The 24,852-nt window shown below is 45.2% G+C and overlaps 1 protein-coding gene across 1 annotated transcript in view; it reads left to right on the top strand.

Annotated features, from left to right (window-relative positions):
• LOC118369648 (Golgi-specific brefeldin A-resistance guanine nucleotide exchange factor 1-like) overlaps positions 1–24,852 on the top strand; it is an 85,417-nt gene that overhangs the window by 45,368 nt on the left and 15,197 nt on the right. Inside the window, exons 4-23 of the mRNA XM_052498244.1 lie at positions 862–993; positions 7,782–7,900; positions 8,234–8,342; positions 8,749–8,809; positions 11,854–11,908; positions 13,862–14,009; positions 14,508–14,716; positions 14,837–15,008; positions 17,058–17,269; positions 17,363–17,461; positions 17,573–17,767; positions 17,965–18,160; positions 18,303–18,443; positions 18,555–18,643; positions 18,792–18,994; positions 21,301–21,424; positions 22,516–22,641; positions 24,038–24,120; positions 24,316–24,552; positions 24,683–24,776. Coding sequence (XP_052354204.1) covers positions 862–993; positions 7,782–7,900; positions 8,234–8,342; positions 8,749–8,809; positions 11,854–11,908; positions 13,862–14,009; positions 14,508–14,716; positions 14,837–15,008; positions 17,058–17,269; positions 17,363–17,461; positions 17,573–17,767; positions 17,965–18,160; positions 18,303–18,443; positions 18,555–18,643; positions 18,792–18,994; positions 21,301–21,424; positions 22,516–22,641; positions 24,038–24,120; positions 24,316–24,552; positions 24,683–24,776 — 2,804 coding nt within the window. The remainder of the gene's footprint in view (positions 1–861; positions 994–7,781; positions 7,901–8,233; positions 8,343–8,748; positions 8,810–11,853; positions 11,909–13,861; positions 14,010–14,507; positions 14,717–14,836; positions 15,009–17,057; positions 17,270–17,362; positions 17,462–17,572; positions 17,768–17,964; positions 18,161–18,302; positions 18,444–18,554; positions 18,644–18,791; positions 18,995–21,300; positions 21,425–22,515; positions 22,642–24,037; positions 24,121–24,315; positions 24,553–24,682; positions 24,777–24,852) is intronic.

The following is a 24,852-nucleotide window of genomic DNA, read 5'->3' as shown; positions in this document are numbered from 1 at the left end:
AGCTGTGTTTTGTTGTCTGTGGTGTAACCCGGCTTTCATTTATACACCACAATCTGCCTCTTGTGGGTGCTTTATGCTTGTTCAATGTCTTTCACTCCATGTCTTTTGTCAATATGTTTTGTGATTGTCATGGAATATGTAAACATGCAAACACTGTCGGTCGTTACGGGATTTCTTCCAGTCGCTGTGACCCCTCCGAGCCACCAGCAACCCTCACCCCCACACCGAGCCCAGTCACTCTCCAGTCATTTTCATTAATGCTAAATCCCACATCCTACACAGCTGCCTTAAAAAAAAGCTTTTGGAAATTGAGTTGTAATAAGATACCATGTGCTGCCAAGGTGAATAAGAGGCGGCTCTTGAATGCCTCTCACTCCCTCGGTCTTTCACTCACACACACACACACACACACACACACACACACTTCGCTCCATGTTGTTCTCATCTCTTACTGTGCTGCAGCAGTGGGAGAAGGTTACAACCTCCTGAGCAGCTAATTCCCCATTGATCTGCCCTGGGGCACCAGAGCTGTTGACACAGACCTTTTTATAGAGAGCAGAGAAAAGTCCTCACACTGCTGTTCACTACTCTGTTCTGCATGTTTTTGCACAACAGCAGAACTGAGGCTAAGGCCCTACCGAGACTTACCACACTTGGGATTTGAAGATCCCACTGCCATGATAAGGGAAGATAACTGAGAGCATTAAGATATTGGGAAGAAATATTTCTCCATGGTGGAGACCATGTGATTTGGAACACTGAAAAAAGGACATCTATTTGGTACAGTACACTGCTATATATATGTAGTATCAGTGTTCAGGGTTGAATATGTTGACTGACCTGTCCTCTCTGTCTCCACAGAGCTGTCAGATTTGGAGCCTAACGTATTCCTGCGGCCCTTCCTGGAGGTGGTACGATCTGAAGACACCACCGGACCAATCACAGGCCTGGCCCTCACCTCTGTCAACAAGTTCCTGTCCTACGGCCTCATAGGTGAGCAGCACAGCTGTCAGTCAGACCACTGTTGTCCTACTGATAAGCATTGATGATACAATCAGCTGATATCTCAAAGTGCTGTACAGAAACTCAGCCTAAAACCCCAAACCGCAAGCAATGCAGGTGTTGAAGTAAGTTGGCTAGGAAAAACTCAGTTATTTAGCCTAAATATTGTAAGTAAAACTTACATATATTTATGTGTGGGACCACTACATTGTTCTTTAAGACAGCTTTCCATGAAGAGGGTGAGTTGGTTATATTTTCAGTGTTTCCCCTGGGATATCTTTTCAACAATCGTGACAATGTAGCGGGGGAGGGGCCAGCAGGACTTCGTTATTGCGCTAACGCAAGTTAGCAACGTCCATCAATCTGCACATATAAAAATTGTCTCCATGAGTTCATTTGGCTTAATTGCTAAAACCTCGCACTATCCTTTTAAAAGCGTGTCAGCAGAAATATTTTTAAAATATTTTATTTTTATTTTTGGAGTGGCGGCAACAATTTAGCAGCAACAGGGCGTCTCTGCTAAATTAATATTGGGGAAACACTGTTGTCAATCTGTGAGAACTGTCTTCATGGACTCCCTCTGGATTTAGGCAAACCAAGAATGATGTGTTCTCACTAGCAATGCCTAAATGGACTTGTTTTTTATCACACAAATAGCACAGCCTGTCCTTTCTAGCATCATCGTGAAAATATGGCAGGCGTCCGCCAGTTGTTGTTAAAAGTGTGAAATAAGCATCGCCAGATGTTATTCTAAATGGCAGGGGGTGGATAAATGATGGTACAGTACATCTCTGACCGTTGAAACAGCTGCAACCCCTCTCTAAATTAAATAAGTGCCATCGGCACATTGAATAACACCATTTAACGCATCCCTGTCCTGAACTTCTTATTGAGCTGTATTTTTATCATTCAGCTGTTACATTGTCCAATATTCAGTTAATAAAACATATGTGAAAGGTAGGCTAGGTGTAATTTGATTTCAGCTCCATGACCATTGCTACGATGTCATTTTCTGACTGATCCAACAAGCCCTTAGAATACCTGGCAAACTGAATCTAGACACACGCACGCATGAACGCACTCAAACACACAACCCACACCGCACTCACATGCATCACAGTCACAAGCACACACCATCACAGTCCACCCCCTCACAAATCACTTCCCTACTCCCAGAGCTGCTGTCCGTCACTCAAAACCCAACGCCTGCTTCCTAATCCTGTAACCCCCCCCCCGCCCGCGCGCGCACGCACGCACACACCTCATCAGCGGGGTTCAAAGGGACAGGTAACCATGGAAACGTGACCCAGCAACTCTCAAGACAATGGCCCTCCAGCGCAGAATGAAGAGAAAGATATGACACGCTCAGATATTACCCTCTGTTTGAATTCAACCCGTGTTCCTCAAATGCTGTGAGGTCTTTCCCAGCTTGTTAACACTGAAGTCAAAGGCATTGCTTTCCCCTAGCCTCCATCTTAGTCTGCTCACATGGCGAGTGGCTAGTTGGAGCACACAGTCGTGGGACATATTAAGAAACTGATAATGGTTACGAGGTACTGATTGTATTGGACATTAATACATTCGTTTTTCAACTGGATATTACTGTACAGTAAATGTCGTGTAGCTGTAGTTAAATACTTGGAAACGTTTTACTGAAATGTGAAATAAGAGTTGCGACAGATTTTTATCGATGCTGTATTGTGATTTAAATTGTCAAATAAATTCTACGCCTTCCTGAAAATGTTGTAACCTACTGAAATTGATTTAGAAATGTCATCTATTTAGATTTTAACATTATTCACTAGAATAACTTATTCAAGGGCTGGTAATCACGTTGGTTCTGAGGTCTCGTTGATTAGCAAGTAAGTAGTGCCAAATTACACGGCTTAATTACTATTTCAGACCAAAAAGTTCCTAATACTACCCAGGTTGTTTTCTGGTACTTACGACAGTCATTTTGAGGAAGTGCCAGTAGCTAGTAATTTAGAATTGACTGCAGAGTCAGAGAGCAACCTGTTACCTTAATAACCAGGTGAACAAGAGACAGTCTGTATCATGTTCATAGAGGAATATGAGATTGGATGAATGACCTTTCAGAGTCAAAGGGCTTTTATACTAATGAGACATTTACCACCAGTCTGATTGTCGCCAGTGAAAAGTCAGCTTAGTTATCCCTCTGTATTCCAGACATTTATGAGAGCTTGCTATCGATATTAACTAAGGATATGACCTGTAGCACATACTAGTACTGCACATGAAGGTTTACTCCATCTAGCAATACTTTGAGAAAACGCCTCTCGCTTTCGAAACACCAGCCAAAGGAAACATCTCAAATAGTCATTTTTACTCAATTGTCCATTTGTCACTCCGTTGTTCAAGTGAGGTAGTTGAGGTAAGAGGTTTAAATTGACTTCTGTTAGTCGTGAATTACTGACACCAAGACAGGCAGAGGGCTGATCCTGATAAACACTGCCATCTGCTGGCTGCAGTGGCAAAAATGATCAGATTTCCTGGTCTGTCACTCACTAGTTTTTGATCATTTATTTTATGGGAATATGTCAGTTATATTTTTTCCCATCTAGATGTATGTTAAAACTATCACTAAATAGAATCTAATTTTAATTTTGCAACATCAGCTTACATTGAATAGGGATCGATTTCACTGAGTTTTTCCTCACTATACAGTATATATGGAAACAAAGAAGAGTTGCCTTCAAGTATCACGACTGAGAAGTCCAATTGCCAAAACATGCTAATAACAGGGATAATGCGACCACTGGTGGCATGCTAAATACGTCCCTCTTCGTCTGTCTGCTTTCTTGTAATAGACGTTGTGGTTTTGCTTTGTCTTTGAATGATTACAGAGCTCTGCTGTCTCCTGTGCCTGCGATGTGGTGAGGAGGGCGCAGTGCAAGTTTGCACACATTACTCTCAGGAGAACCACACCACAGCATGTAGCCTTGTTCCTTTAACCCTGTGTGCCACGCTGAACATGTTTCCCCTCACGTCGTCCCTTTGTCCCATGTCTCCCTTCCTCTGTTAGCAAAGGGCCCTGCCTGTCCCGCCCCCCGGTCTCCCTGGGGGGTCCAGAGAAGAAAAGAGGGGGACATTTCATTTAGTGAGGGCTAATTCCGCTCAATCTATGGCCTGAGGTCTGCTGGCATGGAGGGAGTGCTGGCCTAAGCCCCTCCACTGACAGACATCCCGATCCCCACCCGTCTCTTCTCCTCTCCACTCCGCTCCTCAACCACATCCCTCAGAGCCCAGAGGAAGTTCCACTCAGCCTGCCTAGAGCAGCCATGGCCACAACAGCCTTATAGGGCCCATAGGACGGCTCAAATGAGCATTTGCCACCACTACCCGCTTAGAAGAGGCGTAAAATATCACACTGGTTTTCTAATGAGTGTTTTACATTAAAAAAAGGCATTTTATAGGACTTCAAAAGGTATTTTATTAAAATGTTACCTGGGCTGTCTGACAATGGGTTGTAGTGACTTTCAGAAGGGGAACAAGTGAGCAAACCTGACTTCACTTAGACCAGGTGATAGCACCAGTCCTTTTGTTTGGTTTGAGGAGATGTATTGGTCATTGTACAGTATGTGGAGTTTTGGTGTGTGTGTGTGGCATTCTGAAATCCACTCTCCTCTTTCACTCGGCAGCATTGCTAGTCAGCCTTTCCAGCTCCTCTCTAACCACACACACACACACACACACACACACACACACACACACAGCCAGTCTCTGGTGTTATTTTAACAATGGTCCATCCCTTCATAGGCCATCCTCTGGAGACACTGCCAAGAGGGATTAGTATTTTATATCACTTCTGACATTCTGCTGGATAGCCCGTGGCTCCAGTTTCTGTGGTGAGATGAGACGTTTTCAGCACAACTTCCACGGTTGTTGTTGCCCTCGCATCTTGAGGGACGTTGGCATGACTCAGTTTCAGTCTGCTAACCCGGTGACTCGTATCATTCACTCAAGTTTACTCAAAGCGTCGACAAACGCTCCAGAACTTTACACACACTCATTTGTTAAGCATCTCAACTGGAAAGTCACTTCTCCCTCTTCATTTTGCTAATGACAGAGATTATCGACGGTCAGGCTAAACCCCTCCCCCGGCCTAAACCACTCCTATTGTTTCTATCAATAGATGGAATGTTGTGTGGCGTCATGGCTCTACCTGGAAAAGCTTTCACTTATTATTCCACTCCTTCCCCTAGTATGCTCTGCACTTATTAGACCTAGTTAATGAAATGCTCCTTTAAGAGCGATGGGGAAAGAAAAACATGCTGGCTCCAGGCTGCTATCTGGCTCCGGTTGGGTTTCAAAACACTGGCTCCTGTTGCCTAGACAGCCAATTGGCCAGCACTGCCCACAAAAGGCCACATCTGGTGATTAGATCTCCAGGCTTTGAAGGACCTTCTGGATGGACCAGCTAGATTGGGGTTGTGTGTGTGTGTGTGTGTGTGTGTGTGTGTGTGTGACCATCAGATGTGTGTGTGTGACCATCAGATGTGTAAGACTTATTGGATCAATAGTCCAGTCATATCACTTGTCAGAAAAGCTGCGTTCTCGCTGCATTATCTGTTTGACAGCAGCTGTCTCTCTGCATCAAACATGCATTCACGTAATGATGCAGTCCTAGATTTGTTTAGTTTCCCCTCTTGCCTTAAAATGGTATTTTACTTGGCTTTTTAGCCATGTTAATGATTCAATCGCTTCAATTGACCAAAATGTGTCCTCTCTGATCATATTGGTGGATTTGTGCTTTAGTTGGTCTGGAAAACCATTTCTGCCTCTGATTTTGTGAATATCAAACGTTTCACAGGTTGGCTTGTTGCACAGTGCTGACATCTGTTAAAAAGAGGGTAATGTCAATGTGCTTTCTTCTCAATAATACGGTCCTCGACCTGCCTTCTTTGAACTGGCCACCTACTGCAACTTTCCCCTTCTCCGTTCTATCTTGTTTTGAAGGACAATGCTTTTTTTAATTAGATTTTTTTATTGAACATTTATTTAACTAGGCAAGTCGGTTAAGAACAAATTCTTAATTACAATGATGGCCTACCGGGGAACATTGGGTTAACTGCCTTGTTCACGGGCAGATCGACAGATTTTTTTTACCTTGTCAGCTCAGGGAATCGATCCAGCAACCTTTCGGTTACTGGCCCAACACTAACCACTGGGCTACCTGCCTCTAACCACTAGGCTACCTGCCTCTAACCACTAGGCTACCTGCCTCTAACCACTAGGCTACCTGCCTCTAACCACTGGGCTACCTGCCTCTAACCAGTAGGCTACCTGCCTCTAACCAGTAGGCTACCTGCCTCTAACCACTAGGCTACCTGCCTCTAACCACTAGGCTACCTGCCTCTAACCACTGGGCTACCTGCCTCTAACCACTGGGCTACCTGCCTCTAACCACTGGGCTACCTGCCTTTAACCACTGGGCTACCTGCCTTTAACCACTGGTGGGCTACCTGCCTTTAACCACTGGTAGGCTACCTGCCTTTAACCACTGGTAGGCTACCTGCCTTTAACCACTGGTAGGCTACCTGCCTTTAACCACTGGTAGGCTACCTGCCTTTAACCACTGGTAGGCTACCTGCCTTTAACCACTGGTAGGCTACCTGCCTTTAACCACTGGTAGGCTACCTGCCTTTAACCACTGGTAGGCTACCTGCCTTTAACCACTGGTAGGCTACCTGCCTTTAACCACTGGTAGGCTACCTGCCTTTAACCACTGGTAGGCTACCTGCCTCTAACCAGTAGGCTACCTGCCTCTAACCACTGGGCTACCTGCCTCTAACCACTGGGCTACCTGCCTTTAACCACTGGGCTACCTGCCCCTAACCACTGGTAGGATACCTGCCCCTAACCACTGGTAGGATACCTGCCCCTAACCACTGGTAGGATACCTGCCCCTAACCACTGGTAGGATACCTGCCCCTAACCACTGGTAGGATACCTGCCCCTAACCACTGGTAGGATACCTGCCCCTAACCACTGGTAGGCTACCTGCCCCTAACCACTGGTAGGCTACCTGCCCCTAACCACTGGTAGGCTACCTGCCCCTAACCACTGGTAGGCTACCTGCCCCTAACCACTGGTAGGCTACCTGCCCCTAACCACTGGTAGGCTACCTGCCCCTAACCACTGGTAGGCTACCTGCCCCTAACCACTGGTAGGCTACCTGCCCCTAACCACTGGTAGGCTACCTGCCCCTAACCACTGGTAGGCTACCTGCCTCTAACCACTGGTAGGCTACCTGCCTCTAACCACTGGTAGGCTACCTGCCTCTAACCACTGGTAGGCTACCTGCCTCTAACCACTGGTAGGCTACCTGCCTCTAACCACTGGTAGGCTACCTGCCTCTAACCACTGGTAGGCTACCTGCCTCTAACCACTGGTAGGCTACCTGCTATCCAGATTTGAACAGTGTAATGTGCCTCTCACAGCTTCATTTTATTTCTATTTAACCTTTATTTAATTGGGCAAGTCAGTTAAGAACAAATTCTTATTTACAATGACTGCCTACACCGGCCAAACCCGGACAATGCTGGGCCAATTGCATGCCGCCACATGGGACTCCCAATCATGGCCGGTTGTGATACAACCTGGATTGGATTCAGATTAATTTGTCACTTTAATTCAGCTGAAGTGTTGAGTGGAACTTGGCAGCTTGAATGAGCAGTGTATGAAAGAAGCTGTTTTATAAAATGTCTGTGGAAAAAGACGATGACGACTGCGGACTTGTTGTTGTCTGTCCTATGCAGATGCTAACCATGAGGCGGCAGCGGAGGCCATTGAGAACATGGCAGACGCCGTCACACACGCCAGATTCGTAGGGACGGACCCCGCCAGCGATGAAGTGGTGCTCATGAAAATCCTACAGGTAATCTTCTAGCTAAAATCTTTCAGGTAACGGTGCACCAGAAAATGATTAATCAAATGTGTTTATTTCAAACAAGCCTAAGGGCTGCATATCAACTGTCACCCTGTTTACAGTAGTACTCTGTCATAGTATGACACTTCACTATATGGGGGATCGGTTGTCATTTTAACTTTGATACAAGTGTCTTACGTGCATGAATACCCTGGCTGGATTCCCTTTGAGGCTGGAACATTTACTTTATGATACCTCGTAAAAGAACCTGAGATGACCACTCTGAATGTTACGCACACACTCACACATACACACACACACACACTGCGTCTGCCGTGACAGGTCCTGAGGACCTTGCTGCTCACGCCCGTCGGAGCCCACCTGACCAACGAGTCTGTGTGCGAGATCATGCAGTCGTGTTTCCGCATCTGCTTCGAGGTGCGCCTCAGCGGTGAGTTCTCTCTCTGTAGTTCTCCCAGGGATTGATACACACTTCTAGTCCACATGCTGTGTTAGAAAGGAACGCTAAGCTGTATTTTATGATGCTTTTCCAGGGGAAAAATATCAGGAACTTGTAGATGGGAACGTTTAGCTTCCATGGCCTCTGGGGTCCTCCATCACACCAGCCTAACAATATGAGTTCTACCGCTCAACTCCAACGCTCACCCCCTCCAGGCCTTCTGCCCTTAGTTCACTAACACCCCTTACCCCTCCCCCAGTCCCTGAGATGTGCATTAACAGAAAACCCCCCTAATCCTGGCCAAACGCATACAGACAGGAGGTCCCAGCCTGGCCTCTCTCCTCTTGTCCTCTGGGCTCTAATGGCACCTGCCCTGTTTGTTTTGCCCTCTCCACAGAGCTCCTGAGGAAATCAGCCGAACACACACTGGTAGACATGGTGCAGCTGCTGTTCTCCAGGTAAACGGGGTTGGGTGTGTGTGTGTGACAAGTTCAATCCCCCCCCACAGTACACTGTGACTGGAAACCTTCAGGAAATTAACTTCCAGTTTGTCTTTTGAGACCCATTTCTATTAGGTTATTGGATTAGAGCACCTACCCAGAAACCACTGGGAGGGAAAGGTGTAGGGTTAGGGCTTACTTCACTGTGCTCTGTTTAAATTGCAAATCTGTTTAATTATACAAGTATGGGACACTTTAATTTGAAGATAATTTAGTAAACTTAAACTCCATATGAAAGTCCCTGCCCTCGTCATAAGACCTGTGAACCAATGTTTTTGTAAACAACATTGGTAAACTGTGGTGTCGTGGTACCTAGAGAAGTCGGTCTACTCTAATTTTGCCACAAAATTAAAAAAGGAGATTTAAAAAATACATAATGTTTTCCTATAGATTTATCAGGTTGTCACTCTCATAATCTAACTTTTTTTAAATAAAAATATATTTGAAAAATACGGTTCTACCACAATTCTTAAACCACATCAGGAGACACTTTTTTTAGGTACTGTACAATATCCCATTGCAGAGTTTGCAAAACAAATGCCCTCCTGATTGATACAAATCATCACTAGCATTTTGACAGGGTAGGCTTACTTCAGTCAATATTTAATTTAGATGTGTTCATTCAAACAGCCCATGATGACTGACGTGCACATCCGAAAGATTCAACCAAGACTTCACACCAAACTTTTTTCAGTACCTTGTTTGCATACCCATTGTTGCCTAAGTTACTATTTACTGGTAGATATAAGTTGAAACGTCTTTCCTACCTACCGGCTACCAATGTCGTTCTTCTGTGAGCTGCTCAATGCAACAACCAGTTGAGAGCTGCGTGCTCTCTCGCTGCCCACAGATGATATTCCTCTGAAACCAGGCTACCGTTATGTGTGCAGCACATGAATATATTTCAAGTGCTTTGTGTTAGCTACTTTGTGCATGATTTCTCTATTGTACTAAATAATTGATAGGCGTATAACTCCACTTTGATACGCATCAGTGGGGATTAAGAAGTGAGTACACGCAATGCCCACCGGAAGAATACGGCAAATACCTGTGTATACCCTCCACTACACCACTGACGTTAAAGCAACAATGGTCATCGTTCAAAGATTTTAATGCTAAAGTTGTTTTACCATCAACTGGTGGTGGGGTATAATGCCTCGGAAGCCTCAATAGGTATTATCGTTAAATACGTTAAAGTCCTCAGCAACACTTTGCATCTTAATATGCCTCTGCATTCAGAGGTCACTGGTTCACTAATGCAATAACATGCTTTTTCTACCGGTATTTAGCATAGGGTGGCTCCACATCGCTTCCCCACCTCCTCTCCCAGAGGCCCATACATTAGACTTCCACTCACGTCGTCGTCTCACATGATGAGCCTGCAGAAGAGCGGCAGATGTATGATCTGCATATAGATGAAGAGGAGCGGCTCCCCCATAAACACACACATGCAGCATTAGCATGGTCATTAATCCTGCCAGAAATGATCCGAAAATAATCGGGAATAGAGTCGTCTCATTCTCTAAATGTATTAGAGCCCCCCCTCCACCACCACCACCGCGAGAACAAACAAAATATAGTCACGGTGTAATGGAGGCGCGTGGATGTCAGACGAGGCTATTTGATGCAGGATTTGTTAAAAAACATGGTGTTGTCTTTCACAATAGAGCCAGTTGATATCACCACGTCACCGTCAGCACGTTCTTGGTCCGTTTGTGTCAGTGCTGGGAGTTGTTATGCACCGTATCAGCTTGTTATCATATTTCTTGCAGCACTGTGTATTGGTTGTCGGATATTCAAATAGAAAATAATGACAGCCGTTGCAGTCAAAGGAGGCGTCTGTGTCCGTGGTATAAAAGAAAAAAGTAGGCCTATTACTGCCCTTTTCCCAACAGTCAAGTACCTTGAGGATGCCTATAATACCACGTGCTCATTTGTCGGTGTCTTTATTGGCTGGCCAGCCGCCCCTCTTGTCCACAGCTCGTCCATAATAAAGATGTGAGCGCCTTGGGCAGCCCCCCCCCCCCAGGCTGGGCGTAATGGGCAGCGGATCTCATCGAGTGCTCATGAGGAGGCTTAGATCGCCTGCTGAAAGTATTAGGGATGTTAATCTGTTGGACCCACAGATCATCCAATAATCGAGCTTGCAAGACAAGACCATTAACGCGGGAGTTAACGTCAGGGGCCCGTCTCTCTCTCTGTGTGTGTGTGTGAGACAGCCAGTGACATCTCATTCGCCGCAAAGCCCAAGAGTCCACAGAGCACAAGGCTCTCAGACAATGTGTGATGCATTAGAGAACATTACGCTGCCCAGCTCATCTCACCAAGCCACTGAGAAGCTCATCTGGGTCCGGGAATAAATGCCCTCCGAGACAGATTGCTTCTGTCTTCTGTCAGCCTAGTGTCTCATAAGCATTGTTCTCTCTCTCGCTCTCTGTCTGTTTATGATTATTTTCATGGAAGTTTGGTTAGTTAAAAAAAATACCTTTTGTAAAGCAATTGTCAACTTGTACACCAGCTGTTTCTCTTCTTCTGTCTGCAAGCCTTTGAGAGATTACAAATTATTTCAGCTAAGATTACCAACAAATGTACAGGTTCTTTGTCCCTGCATGGATATTGAGGTTACACAATAGATTTCTTTCAGTGTGGTATTTAAGAACAGTCAGACTAGTCTCCATGTTAGTCTAAACGGTGTTATGCATGTAGCTACTTCCCTTGGCGTCACAAAGTTTTCTAGGGCTTAAAACCATCTGTGCTCTCACCCTGCATATTCAGTGTGCAGGTTGAATTGAAAGTGACTCATCTTTAAATATTGTCTGCAAATGGACAAACTGCTTTGTTGGGGTGGATATCAGGTTTCCTGTCACCTCACGGTGGCTGATGAATGAATTACCTTGAATTGACAGTAGAGGTTGAGAAGGCACAGGGGCGCAACACAGAGGTTGGAAAGAATTGTTTGTATTTGTCAGACAATTGACATCTATTTTCCATTTTTCTTCCAGACTACCCCAATTTAAAGAAGAGGCCAAAAGTTTTGTGGGTGCTAACATGAAGAAGGTAAACTCAAATTAGGCCTAGATGTTGAATGTGCCACTACTCTCTGGCTATGACTAATTTGCTTGCAATACCCCCTCCCTTTGTCTCCCCTTGTTCCTGTCATCCCCATGGTGCTGTGAATAATCATTGTACTCTGCAGGGATGGCCACCGCAACAAACCCTCTTGGTTCTGAAACTAGAGTGCATGAAGTATCCAACAGGGAAGAAATGTAACCTTTTTTACTGGGTGTCTACTCCCTCACAGCTAAACAGAAAAGTGTCTTTACACAATAATAATATCTTGTCTTGTGGTACAGGATTGAAACTGGATACCCCAAATGCCCTTCCCTCCCTCTGCTTCCACCCATCAAGATGGCGTTCTTTCCCAGTATCACCTCTGTCTCATCGGATGCTGCCTTCAAAAATGTTTTTGTCCTTTGTTGATTTTCTTTGAGTTCCTCCTTTCAAACTGCTCATTTGCCTGTGTTCCCTCCCACAGATCCCATCCTGTATCCTGGACACACAGGATCTTATTTGTGCAGAACAGCCTATAAACACCAATCAGAGGGGCTTAGAGAGGGTACTTGATAAAGCCACAACTTTCCATTGGCTCTCGCTAGTGCATTGAAATGGGCCAGGATAGCATGGCTTTCTGGAGTGAATGCATGAAGATGCATTTGAGGGATATTTCAGCATTTTCTTAGAACTTTGGTTTCAAGGAATTTCATATTTCCATAACACAAATTTTACATCCATTATTCAAATAGTTTTTCCCACTTAACAACTTAATTAAACTTAATTTAATGGAAAATAAATGTTGGCTAATAGTTTCAGGCTGTACGACAAAATAAGTTGTAGTCATAACCATTTTTGTATATTTGCATCGTGTAGCTTAGATCGGACATTTCGCTGACATTTCTGGTTTAGCCTCACACCACAAAAAAACTCCAAGTGACTTTTGTTTCACAATCATACCTCATCAAACCAAGACTCCAAATGTACAAATCGTACAAATAAAAATAGTAATGGGCTTGAAGCAGTTCCAATATGAAACCTGCCGTTCTGTCTGATTGCCTGCCCTTCACTGTTTTGTCTGCTCATTCTTCAACATCTTCGTATGGAGCCTCCTAATCCACCACCCCTTCCCCAAACAAACCCATCCCTGGGGAGTTTGCATGGTGCTCTGTTCGCCCCCATGCATCACTGACTGAGTGTCTTGTCTGTGTGCTACTGCTAAAATGTCGTCCATCACTAATCACGGGCACCTGCCCCCTTCTCTCCTGAGGCTTACAATATCTTGTGGAAAAACAAACGAGTGCAGGTAAGGAGACTCTGGTGCCTCAGTTGGAGAATGACCATCCCTCCTTCCTATCCACCCTGCCCCTCCTCCCTTCTCGTTCAGAACCCATTTGCCACCCCCTTTTGAAGATTCATACACAATGCGATGGGGGCCAAAATTGTTAAAATATTTGTATACCATATTGTAGATGCATCTAATGATAAATGTATTGATTTTGTTAGATGTGTAGAGTACACAAACCATGCCATGGGGTTAGTTTGTAGAATGAAACAGATCTTACTGCGTGCATTTTTGTGATGGTTGCTTGAATTTGTTTCTTGTGATTGTCACTTTTTGTTGTATAGTCTTATAATTCACCCTCATAGGTATATTGTATCTTGTCATTGGGGATACTTCTATGCAGTCTCAGCATTTGCTAAACAGAATGAAGCATGTGGCTGCGTTTTTGTGTACGGTCACTGTCTTGTGTTTTCAGATGTCGGTCTGTTTACTTTCTGTTTTAAGACGGTCACTGTCCAAGTGTGTAAATGGTCCAGAAGGATCCTATTGCTTTTAAAAGTCCAACCTGATGCAATACCCTCATCTGTACAATGTGATATTACAACACCCTCTAGCCAAGCGCATAGTCAGCGGTTGTGTGTGACTGTTTACTGAGTGTGTTCTACTGGTTCCAGTTGAAGATGCGCGCTGGTGGGATGAGCGAGTCATCAAAGTGGAAGAAGCAGAAACGCTCGCCCCGGCCCCCCCATCACATGGTACGAAGCGCCTCGGGCGGATTGGAGCAGGCCCCTCCCGCCACCCTTAGCCACAACAACCTCACTGGTGAGATTTTATTGTTTTTTTTAGACTGAGTTAGAAACCAGGTCCTGGGGATAGACATGGGAGGTAGTACATTAAGGAAGGATTGTCTGCCGAGCAGAGGCTTGAACCCCCGTTGCCGTCAGAGAGGTCGGGACTGCTAAACCCCACTCCAGCACTTCTATGATCTTTTAAATTAACTTTTCATCTATTACTGCTACCACGTTGCAATAACCGGAAAACAGACCATTGACCGACGATATCAATGCATGCCACGCCACAACATCAACAACAAACGCTTCCTTTAGTAATGAGCAAATGCCTCTTCTGTAAATCAAATCATATTTGGTCCAAGGGGGCTTCATTTTATGTCAATCAAATTTAAACATCATAGATATATCAACATTTATACTGTCAGGCACTCTAAAGTGGGAAAATGTATATTGTGAATACATCTATAGAGGCGGTCTCCAACCACAAAACATCTGATGTATCTAACCATGGTCGGTTTGTGTCTACCAGGTGGTGACCTTTTCATCGAGCAGGTTAGTTTGTCTGTCCCAGACAGCATGGCCTCTTCCATGTCTAGCCCCACAGACAGCGGCCTGGACACCTGCTCCAAGGCCACCTCCAGAGAGGACCTGACAGACCTGGACCAGAGCAGCTCTGTCGCCACCACCCCAGGCACAGCAACTAGCCCTTCCACAGAGCCTGGACGCCTGGATGCTCAGGTGGGGTGAGGGTGGGGGCGGGGCATTGGAAGCAGCTATGTTGTGTCATTTTGTGCATATTTGAATTAAGTCTGTTGGAGCTCATCAATGTTCATACTCTGTTTCTGTTTCCCCTGCCAGTCTGAGGGGAGGCAGGTGGATCGTGCCCAGTCAGCTTCGGTGGAGTCCATCCCTGAGGTCTTGGAGGACAGAGACTCTGTGACGGAGCAGTCAGACTCGGCCTCAATACACGACATGGATTACGTCAACCCCCGAGGAGTCCGCTTCACACCACAGCAAACTCAGAGAGATGGTGAGGATGGTGAGCCCTCTTACCTCCACTACCAACCAGCGTTCAGTTTGGGTTTCACCGTGCCTCAACCTGTTCCATTTTACATCTCGCCCTCTGTCTCACCTTGTCTCATGTCTGTTCACATGTCTCAACATGTCTGACCTCATGTCTCAACCTACGGTGCATTCGGAAAGTATTCAGACCCCTTGACCTTTTCCATATTTTGTTACATTACAGCCTTATCCTAAAATGGATTAAATTGTCCCCCCCCCCTAATCAATCTCATATAATACACCATAATGACAAAGCAAAAACACATTTTTATACATTTTTGCAAATTGATGAAAAAATATATCCCATACACATAAGTATTCAAACCCTTTACTCAGTACTTTGTTGAAGCACTTTTGCCAGTGATTAAATCCTTGAGTCTTCTTGAGTATGATGCTACAAGCTCAGCACACCTGTATTTGGAGAGTTTCTCCCATTCTTCTCTGCAGATCCACTCAAGCTCTGTCAGGTTGGATGGGGCCCGTCGCTGCACAGCTATTTTCAGGTCTCTCCAGAGATGTTCGATCGAGTTCAAGTCCGGGCTCTGGCTGGGCCACTCAGGGACATTCAGAAACTTGTCCCGAAGCTCCTCCTGTGTTGTCTTGGCTGTGTGCTTTGGTCACTGTCCTGTTAGAAGGTAAACATTCACCCCAGTCAGAAGTCCTGAGTGCTCTGGAGCAGCTTTTCATCAAGGATCTCTCTGTACTTGGATCTGTTCGTCTTTCTCGATCCTGACTTGTCTCCCAGTCCCTGCCGCTGAAAAACATCCCCACAGCATGTTGCTGCCACCACCATACTTCACCGTAGGGATGATGCCAGGTTTCTTCCAGACGTGACGCTTGGCATTCAGGACAAAGAGTTAAATCTTGGTTTCATCAGACCAGAGAATCTTGTTTCTCATGGTCTGATAGTTCTTTCGGTGCCTTTGTAAAAAAAAAAAAAAAACTCCAAGCGGGCTGTCATATGCCTTTTTACCGAGGAGTGGCTTCCGTCTGGCCACTCTACCATATAGGCCTGATTGGTAGAATGCTGCAGAGATGATTGTCCTTCTGGAAGGTTCTCCCATCTCCACAGAGGAACTCTGGAGCTCTGCCATCGGGTTCTTGGTCACCTCCCTGACCAATTCCTTTCTCCTCCGATTGCTTAGTTTGGCTGGGCGGCCAGCTTAAGGAAGTCTTGGTGGTTCTAAACCTCTTCCATTTTAGAATGATAGAGGCCACTGTGTTATTGGGGACATTCAATGCTCTAGAAATGTTTTGGTACCCTTCCCAGATCAGTGCCTCGACACAATCCTGTCTCTGAGCTCTACGGACAATTCGTCCGATCTCATGGCTTGGTTTTTGTTCTGACATGCACTGTCAACTGTGGGACCTTATATAGACAGGTGTGTGCCTTTCCAAATCATGTCCAATCAATTGAATTTACCACTGTTGGACTCCAAGTTGTCGAAACAACATCTCAAGGATGATCAATGGAAACAGGATGCACCTGAGCTCAATTTCGAGTCTCATAGCAACGGGTCTGTAATTTGCAAAAATGTCTAAACCTGTTTTCGCTTTGTCATTATTGGGTATTGTGTGTAGATGTTTATTTATTTAATCCATTTTAGAATACGGCTGTAACGTAACAAAGTGTGGAAAAAGTCGAGGTGTCTGAATACTTTCCGAATGCACTCTGTCCCACAACTTGTCTCTGAGTGTCCTTCATTCTTACCCATGTCTTAATTTATATCTCATGTCTAGGGTTGCATAATTCAGGTATCTGTCCCAATATTCCCCGGTTTTCCAGATATCCTGGTTGGAAGATTCCTCAAATTACGAGGGAATAAGCAGGAAATCTAGGATTCTGGAAAACCATGGGATTTGGGGAAAATTACCAACATTTTGCAACTCTACTCGTGTTTCACGCCACCAGAGGGTTATACTACAAAGCAGGATCATAAGTTTATCGACGTCAGCTGACTCATACATCCTGCTTTGTCAATAATTTCCTGTTTTGTGTTTCTTCTTAACCTCCCAGGTGCGGCTCTCATCCCCTACGGTCTGCCCTGTCTGCGGGAGCTCTTCCGCTTCCTCATCTCACTGACCAACCCCCATGACCGCCACAACACGGATGCCATGATGCACATGGGCCTGCAGCTGCTGACCGTGGCTCTGGAAGCAGCCCACATTGCCCCCTACCAGTCACTGCTGGGTCTGGTTAAAGACGAGCTCTGCAGACACCTCTTCCAGGTACTGTTACACCACAGGCTTATTCAGGAGGGGGAACTTGACCCTTCTATTGTGTCTTCTACACAATATGACATAACATGTTTCCTTTTTCAGTTGCTAAATGTGGACCGTATGAACCTGTGTACCGCCTCCATACGAGCCTGCTTCTTGCTCTTTGAGAGCATGCGAGGACATTTGAAGTTTCAGCTTGAGGTATTTGGAGTGTTTTCTTTTGTTTGCGATATTGTCAAACAATTGTTTGACACAACCGCACGAGTCGTTGTAAAACAACCAACTAAACCGAATGACCTGGGGTGTGTGCAGATGTATCTGAAGAAGCTGATGGACATCATCACGTCAGAGAACATGAAGATGCCTTATGAGATGAAGGAGATGGCTCTGGAGGCCCTGGTGCAGCTCTGGAGGATCCCCAGCTTCGTCACCGAGCTCTACATCAACCATGACTGTGACTTCTACTGCTCAAACCTGTTTGAAGACCTCACCAAGCTGCTCTCCAAGGTGGGAACTGGGGCGCCTGCTCTTTGACTTTCTGAAATCTGCATTAGAAGAGTGTCTACTGTCCCGTTCAGTCAGGGCTTAATACTTTTATTAATTTCAATTTGATGCATGTCGTCACGCTCCACGCTTTACATTTTCAGGGGAACATTGTTCTCTTTTGTTGACTTATGGTGTGTTTGTATCATTTTGTCTTGCAGAATGCCTTTCCTGTGTCCGGACAGCTCTACACAACTCACCTCCTCTCACTAGAGGCCCTACTGACTGTTATTGACAGCACCGAGGCCCACTGCCAGGCTAAGGTGCTCAACAGCACAGCTCAGCAGGACCAATCAGCAGAAACTGTGTTGGTGGAAGGGGAGGGCTCAACCAATGACCATGTAGACACAACCACAGGTATGCAGATTTCTATCAAACATTTGATGTACTTTCTACTATGATAGTCTCATACTATAATGGGCTTTGTTCAACATTGACTGCAGTTGTATCAGATGTGTATAGAGGGGTAGTCATTAATATGTTTGTCATGTGGTTGTAGAAGCAGGCAGGCAGGTGAACCGTGCCAACGGTCAGAATGTTCCAGAGGCTGACAGCGTGCCCCTTCCACCTACCAGCGGGCACCTAATGGCAGAGAAGATGAGACTGGGCAGACAAGACCAGGAGGAGACAGAACCATCTGGTAGGTTTGATTTTACTAACCAGTGGTCAGGTCTCCTCGAGAACTTGGTTAGCATTCCGCTCTATAGCCATGAATTAAAAGTGAAAATTGTCTTTATTTTATTTTTGATAGCTGAGAAGAAAGAACCGACAAAGCCTCGACGCTTCTCGTCTTGTTTACCTGATTCTCAAGAGCTGTTGGACATCAGAAATAAAAAGAAGGTAGGTTTTATCATTTTGTTGTATATCTGTTTTAAATAACTTACTTTCATGGCAGTTGAACACATACTGTAAACGCTGACTTTTACATGATGCCAATGGCGTTTGTCTCTCTAAACTGAAGTGATAGTATTTATTTGTATGATTACAGCTGCTGAACAGCGGCACAGAGCAGTTCAACCAGAAGCCTAAGAAAGGCATCCAGTTCCTGCAGGAGAAGGGTCTCCTCAGCAGCCCCATGGACAACAACGAGGTGGCCCAGTGGCTCCGTGAGAACCCCCGCCTCGACAAGAAGCAGATCGGAGAGTTCATCAGTGACCGCAAGCACATGGAGCTACTGGACAGCTTCGTCAAGTACAAGTCTTTATCATTTCCCGGCAGCGTGCTGTATGACCAGTTGGTTTTAAAAGAAGACCTTTTCTGGATCTTCTCCTTCATTTAATTGTACTGAAGCTTGGTTTTGTCAGTTACTCGTGAAGCAATGAATAGTGAAGCAGTGAAGTTTATTTACTTGAAACCTAGGAGTTGATTTGTCTTCAATCCATAACAATGATCAAATACAGTACACAACTCAGTATACACTGAGTATACAAAACATTAAGAACGCCATGACATAGACTGACCAGATGAATCCAGGTGAAAGCTATGATCCCTTATTGATGTCACTTGTTAAATGCACTTCAATCAATGTAGATGAAGTGGAGGAGACGGGTTAAAGAAGGATTTTTAAGTCTTGAGACAATTGACACATGGATTGTGTATGTGTGCTGTTCAGAGGGTGAATTGGCAAGAAACAATATTTAAGTGCCTTTGAATGGGGTATGGTAGTAGGTGCCAGGCACACCGGTTAGAGTGTGTTAAAAACTGCAACGATGCTGGGATTTTCACGCTCAACAGTTTCCCGTGTGTATCAAGAATGGTCCACCACCCAAAGGACATCCAGCCATTGGGGTCAGCATCCCCGTGGAACGCTTTCGACACCTTGTAGAGTCCATGCCCCAACGAATTGAGGCTATTCTGAGGTCCAAATGGGAAGGTGCAACTCAATATCAGGAAGGTGTTCTTTATGTTTGGTATACTCAGTGTATGTATAGTTGTGTAAAAAAAAAAGACCTGACAGGAAATTGAAGAATATACTTCAAAATATACAGTACCAGTCAGAAGTTTGGACACGCCTACTCATTCTTCATTTCAAAACTATGAAATAACACACATGGAATCATGTAGTAACCTAAGAAAGTGTTAAACAAATCAAAATATATTTTAGATTTGAGATTCTTCAAAGTTGCCTCCCTTTGCCTTGATGACAGCTTTCAACACTCTTAGCATTCTCTCAACCAGCTTCATGAGGAATGCTTTTCCAACAGTCTTGAAGGAGTTCCCACATATGCTCAGCACTTGTTGGCTGCTTTTCCTTCACTCTGTGGTCCAACTCATCCCAAACCATCTCAATTGGGTTGAGGTCTGGTGATTGTGGAGGTCAGGTCACCTGATGCAGCACTCCATCACTCTTCTTCTTGGTCAAATAGCCCGTAAACAGCCTGGAGGTGTGTTTTGGGTCATTGTCCTGTTGAAAAACAAATGATAGTCCCACTAAGCGCAAACCAGATTGGATGGCGTATCGCTGTGGTAGCCATGCTGGTTAAGTGTGCCTTGAATTATAAATAAATCAGACGGTGTCACCAGCAAAGCACCATCACACTACCACCTCCATGCTTCACGGTGGGAACCACACATGCGGAGATTATTCGTTCACCTACTCTGCGTCTCACAAAGACACGGCTTTTGGAGTCATCAGACCAAAGGACAGATTTCCACTGGTCTAATGTCCATTGCTCGTGTTTCTTGGCCCAAGCAAAATCTCTTCTTCTTATTGGTGTCCTTTTAGTAGTGGTTTCTTTGTAGCAATTTGACCACGAAGGCCTGATTTCACGCAGTCTCTGAACAGTTGATGTTGAGATGTGTCTGTTAGTTGAACTCTGAAGCATTTATTTGGGCTGCAATCTGAGGTGCAGTTAACTCTGAACTGATCCTCTGCAGCAGAGGTAACTCTGGGTCTTCCTTTCCTGTGGCGGTCCTTATGAAAGCCAGTTTCATCATATCGATTGATGGTTTTTGCGACTGCACATGAAGAAACTTTCAAAGTTCTTGACGTTTTCGGAATTGACTGACCTTCATGTCTTAAAGTAACGATGGACTGTCATTTCTCTTTGCTTATTTGAGCTGTTCTTGCCATAATATGGACTTGGTCTTTTACCAAATAGGGCTAACTTCTGTATACCACCTACCATGTCACAACACAACTTATTGGCATTAAGAAAGAAAGAAATACCACAAATGAACTTTTAACAAGGCACACCTGTTAATTGAAATGCATCCCAGGCGACTACAGTACCTCATGAAGTTGGTTGAGAGAATGCCAAGAGTGTGCAAAGCTGTCATCAATACAAAGGGTGGCTACTTTGAAGAATCTAAAATATATTTTGATTTGTTTAACACTTTCTTTTGTTACTACGTGATTCCATATGTGTTAGTTCACAGTTTTGATGTCTTCACTATTAAACAAAATAATAATAATCTTGAATGAGTAGGTGTCCAAACTTTTGACTGGTACGCTACATATTAGTGCTTTATACTCATTCTCCCATTCCCACGTGCAGCACGTTCACTTTCCAAGGACTGCGTATTGACGAGGCGCTGCGTCTGTATCTGGAGGCCTTCAGACTGCCAGGAGAGGCTCCGGTCATCCATCGACTTTTGGAAACCTTCACAGACACCTGGCATGTAAGTCAGCTGCCTTTACCCCCCTTGAAAGGCGTTCTTTCTCTCTCGCTCTCGCTCTCTCGCGCTCAGGGCACCCGGAGGGACTCACACACTTCTTCCATTACCGCATGGCAAGGCAATCCTTGCCACCAACTGTCCCTATCCTTGTCACCAACTGTCCCTATCATCAGGTAATTACGTCCAGTGGAACGCCGACCCAGATCTGAATCAGGGACATTAATCACTCAAGTAATTAGGGGAATAGTAAAATGCAGCAGTGCCAACCGCAAGGTTGGCATAACAGAGCCGGCCTGTTGATCAAAGGCAGGGGGACAAACCAATGGGGGCCACTGGCTGCTCCTTAAATAACCGGAGAGGGTCATCCTCGTGACCTGGAAAGTATTCCTAGTAATGTCTTTTCATAGTCTCTCTCCATACACAATCGCCTTGAATGACTTTACAGATATTCTTAATGCACACTTGTCTTTTTCCGCTATTGAGCAGTCATCCGTCGTGACTGCACTTTCAGCAGCACAAATATATACCGAACAAAAATCGAAATGCAACAATTTCAACAATTTTACTGAGTTACAGTTTATGTAAGGTCAATTATAATAGTTTCATTAGGCCCTAATCTATGGATTTCACTTGACTTGGTAGCGGTGCAGCCATGGGTGGGCCTTGGAGGGCATAGGCCGACTCACTGGGGAGCCAGGTCCAGCCAATCAGAATAAGTTTTTCCCCTCAAAAGGGTTTTTATTGCAGACAGAAATACTCCTCAGTTTCATCAGCTGTCCAGGTGACTGGACTCAGACGATCCCGCAGGTGAAGAAGCCGGATGTGGAGGTCTTGAGCTGGCTTGGTTACACGTGGTCTGTGGTTGTGAGGCCCGTTGGGATCTTTTATTTTAGCTCATGGAACATGGGACCAACACTTTACATGTTGCGTTTATATTTTTGTTCAGTATAGATATTTGAACGTTATGCCAAAGGTAGTTAGTTATATTATAGTGTGTATCTGGAACTATACCTGAAATAGTGCCTGCAACTCAGCTGTTGATGTATATATATGGATGGAAAGAGGGTTATTTGTGTGTGTGTGTGTGTGTGTAGAAAGTGAACGGTTCTCCCTTCATGACCAACGACGCGGGCTTCGCCCTGGCCTACGCTGTCATCATGCTCAACACGGACCAGCACAACAACAACGTGCGCAAGCAGAACATCCCCATGACTGTTGAGGTAAATGCGCACAATTTATTTCCCATGAAGACTCATCACTATATATATTTTTTTTTTCAAAGATTTATTAGTATTGAAATAAAATGGAAAATAACTTAAATTCGTAAGTATAGTAAGTTTTCTACAAATTGTCTTAGAAATGCACTCATCAACCACATATATATGTTAGATCTGATTTCAATCACTTCTTATGAACACTTGTGCCAGGCTGTGATGGGTTTTGCCAGAGTCCCTGTTAAGACCCTTTTAGACACCCTACATTAGTATGTTGTACTGGTTCTTTCAGACCCTCTGATGGTCTGACAGACCTCCTGTAACAGCTGTGCCCAGTGGTGGTCTGTGGGATGAGATCATCCTGGTTAGTCATGTGAACAGGCGGCAGGGGTGGAAGAAGTGAGCGAGGAGAGGACAGGGGAGGGTGGGGGGCGTCCTCTGCTGTCCTGGCTCCCTCTCTCTGTGTGAGTGACAGCGCCTGAAGACTAAACACAAGTCCCATGGACAGAGTTCTGAAGAGAGCACGGGTGGGCCACAACCAGTATTCCAAGTTGCCATTATGGAATTCTAATCTGCAATGAGAGCAACTGATTTGTTTTACCTTATATTTTTCTAGGGGGCAATGAAATGCCTACTGTTCAATTTGCTGACTATTTACAGCACAGTATATAATTACAGATTAAAGTCCTTACGATGGTACGTCTCCAAGTGTCATACAAATGCCATGATACGATATTATGTGGGATAAAATGGACTCGGGGCATCCTGGCAAGAGTACAATTCAGAGCAATAGAATATCAGCTACCGCATAACACATTGTAGCTCCCCAACAAATCCATAAGTGTGGAACAGCTCTGCTCTCTGGATGTCAGTCCTATGATGACTTGGCAGGCAACACGGCCAGCTGCTTTTTGTCTGTGGCGGCTATTATTACCGTCGTCTGCTCCGCTTTGGGGTGGAGGGGGACTGGTATGACAAACACAACCCTGAGCCCATGGCCCCTGAGCCTTCATTGTGTTCATTTCTCTGTCTGTCCATCCCACTGCAAAGCATCTCGTGTTTCCCCTCTGTTTTACCTGCTATCAGCCGAAGCACGCAGCCGACCAGGAGCCTTGACTCTATCCGTCAACACACGGCGGATCTGTTTATTTGCTGTGGCTCTTGGCCTCGATCCTTTTTGTCGAACATCACACCTAACCGTATTAAGTGACACATACGTTGGTAAAGCTCCTTGGCCCCCCCATCCCCTTAATTGTTGGATGCTCAATTAGCCAGCGCATTGCATTCCTAAGGGTTGGATGCCAGAGCCAGAGCCAGGCCAGCTGGCAGAGCTCCACAATGATTGATGTGTTGATGGTGCCCTGATTCAGTATTGATGTCCGTTCCCCCCACCTTCATGTAGCAATTCAAGAAGAATCTGAAGGGTGTGAATGGAAATACAGACTTCGATCAGGATATGCTGGAGGACATCTACAATGCAATCAAGTAAGACATAGTCTTGTATAGAAATGTTTGTGACGTGTACACACACACACGATGAAGTAAATCTATCTCATTTCAAGAGGATATATTTGTATCAGCGTTTGAGCTTTGACGGTAAGTTATGTCAAACAACCCACCCCAGATGATCAAGGTCGGTTTTTAGCGTTCACACACTCCGTGGTATTCTCTGTCCTGTAGGAATGACGAGATAGTGATGCCAGACGAGCAGTCAGGCCTGGTGAAAGAGAATTACGTGTGGAGCGTGCTGCTCCACCGGGGGGCCACCTCCGAGGGGGTCTTCCTCCACGTGCCTGCCGGCAGCTACGACCACGACCTGTTCACCATGACCTGGGGGCCCACCATCGCCGCCCTCTCCTACGTCTTCGACAAGAGCCTGGATGACGCCATCATCCAGAAGGCCATCGCTGGCTTCCGGTACACTAGGCGTCCCCAGGGGTTTCTGGACCCAGCACTGTGGTTCTGAGGAAATGCTGACGAAGCATCTATTGGGGAAGGCAATGAGAGCGAGTCGCAATGATAATCTGCTTGTCTCTCTCTTTTTTAGGAAATGTGCCATGATATCAGCTCATTGTGGATTCAGTGACGTGTTTGATAATTTGATCATCTCCCTCTGCAAGTTTACAACGCTCAGCAGCGAGGTAAGTGCTTAATTTCAAATGTGGGAACCTTTAGCATTACACCTACTGGAGTTTTCTAAAATGTTCCACTGGGTGT

The sequence above is a fragment of the Oncorhynchus keta genome, chromosome 36, assembly GCF_023373465.1.
Source record: "Oncorhynchus keta strain PuntledgeMale-10-30-2019 chromosome 36, Oket_V2, whole genome shotgun sequence".
NCBI lineage: Eukaryota > Metazoa > Chordata > Actinopteri > Salmoniformes > Salmonidae > Oncorhynchus > Oncorhynchus keta.
Note: the sequence above shows the minus strand (reverse complement) of the source record. Positions and strands in the feature narration are given on the sequence as shown.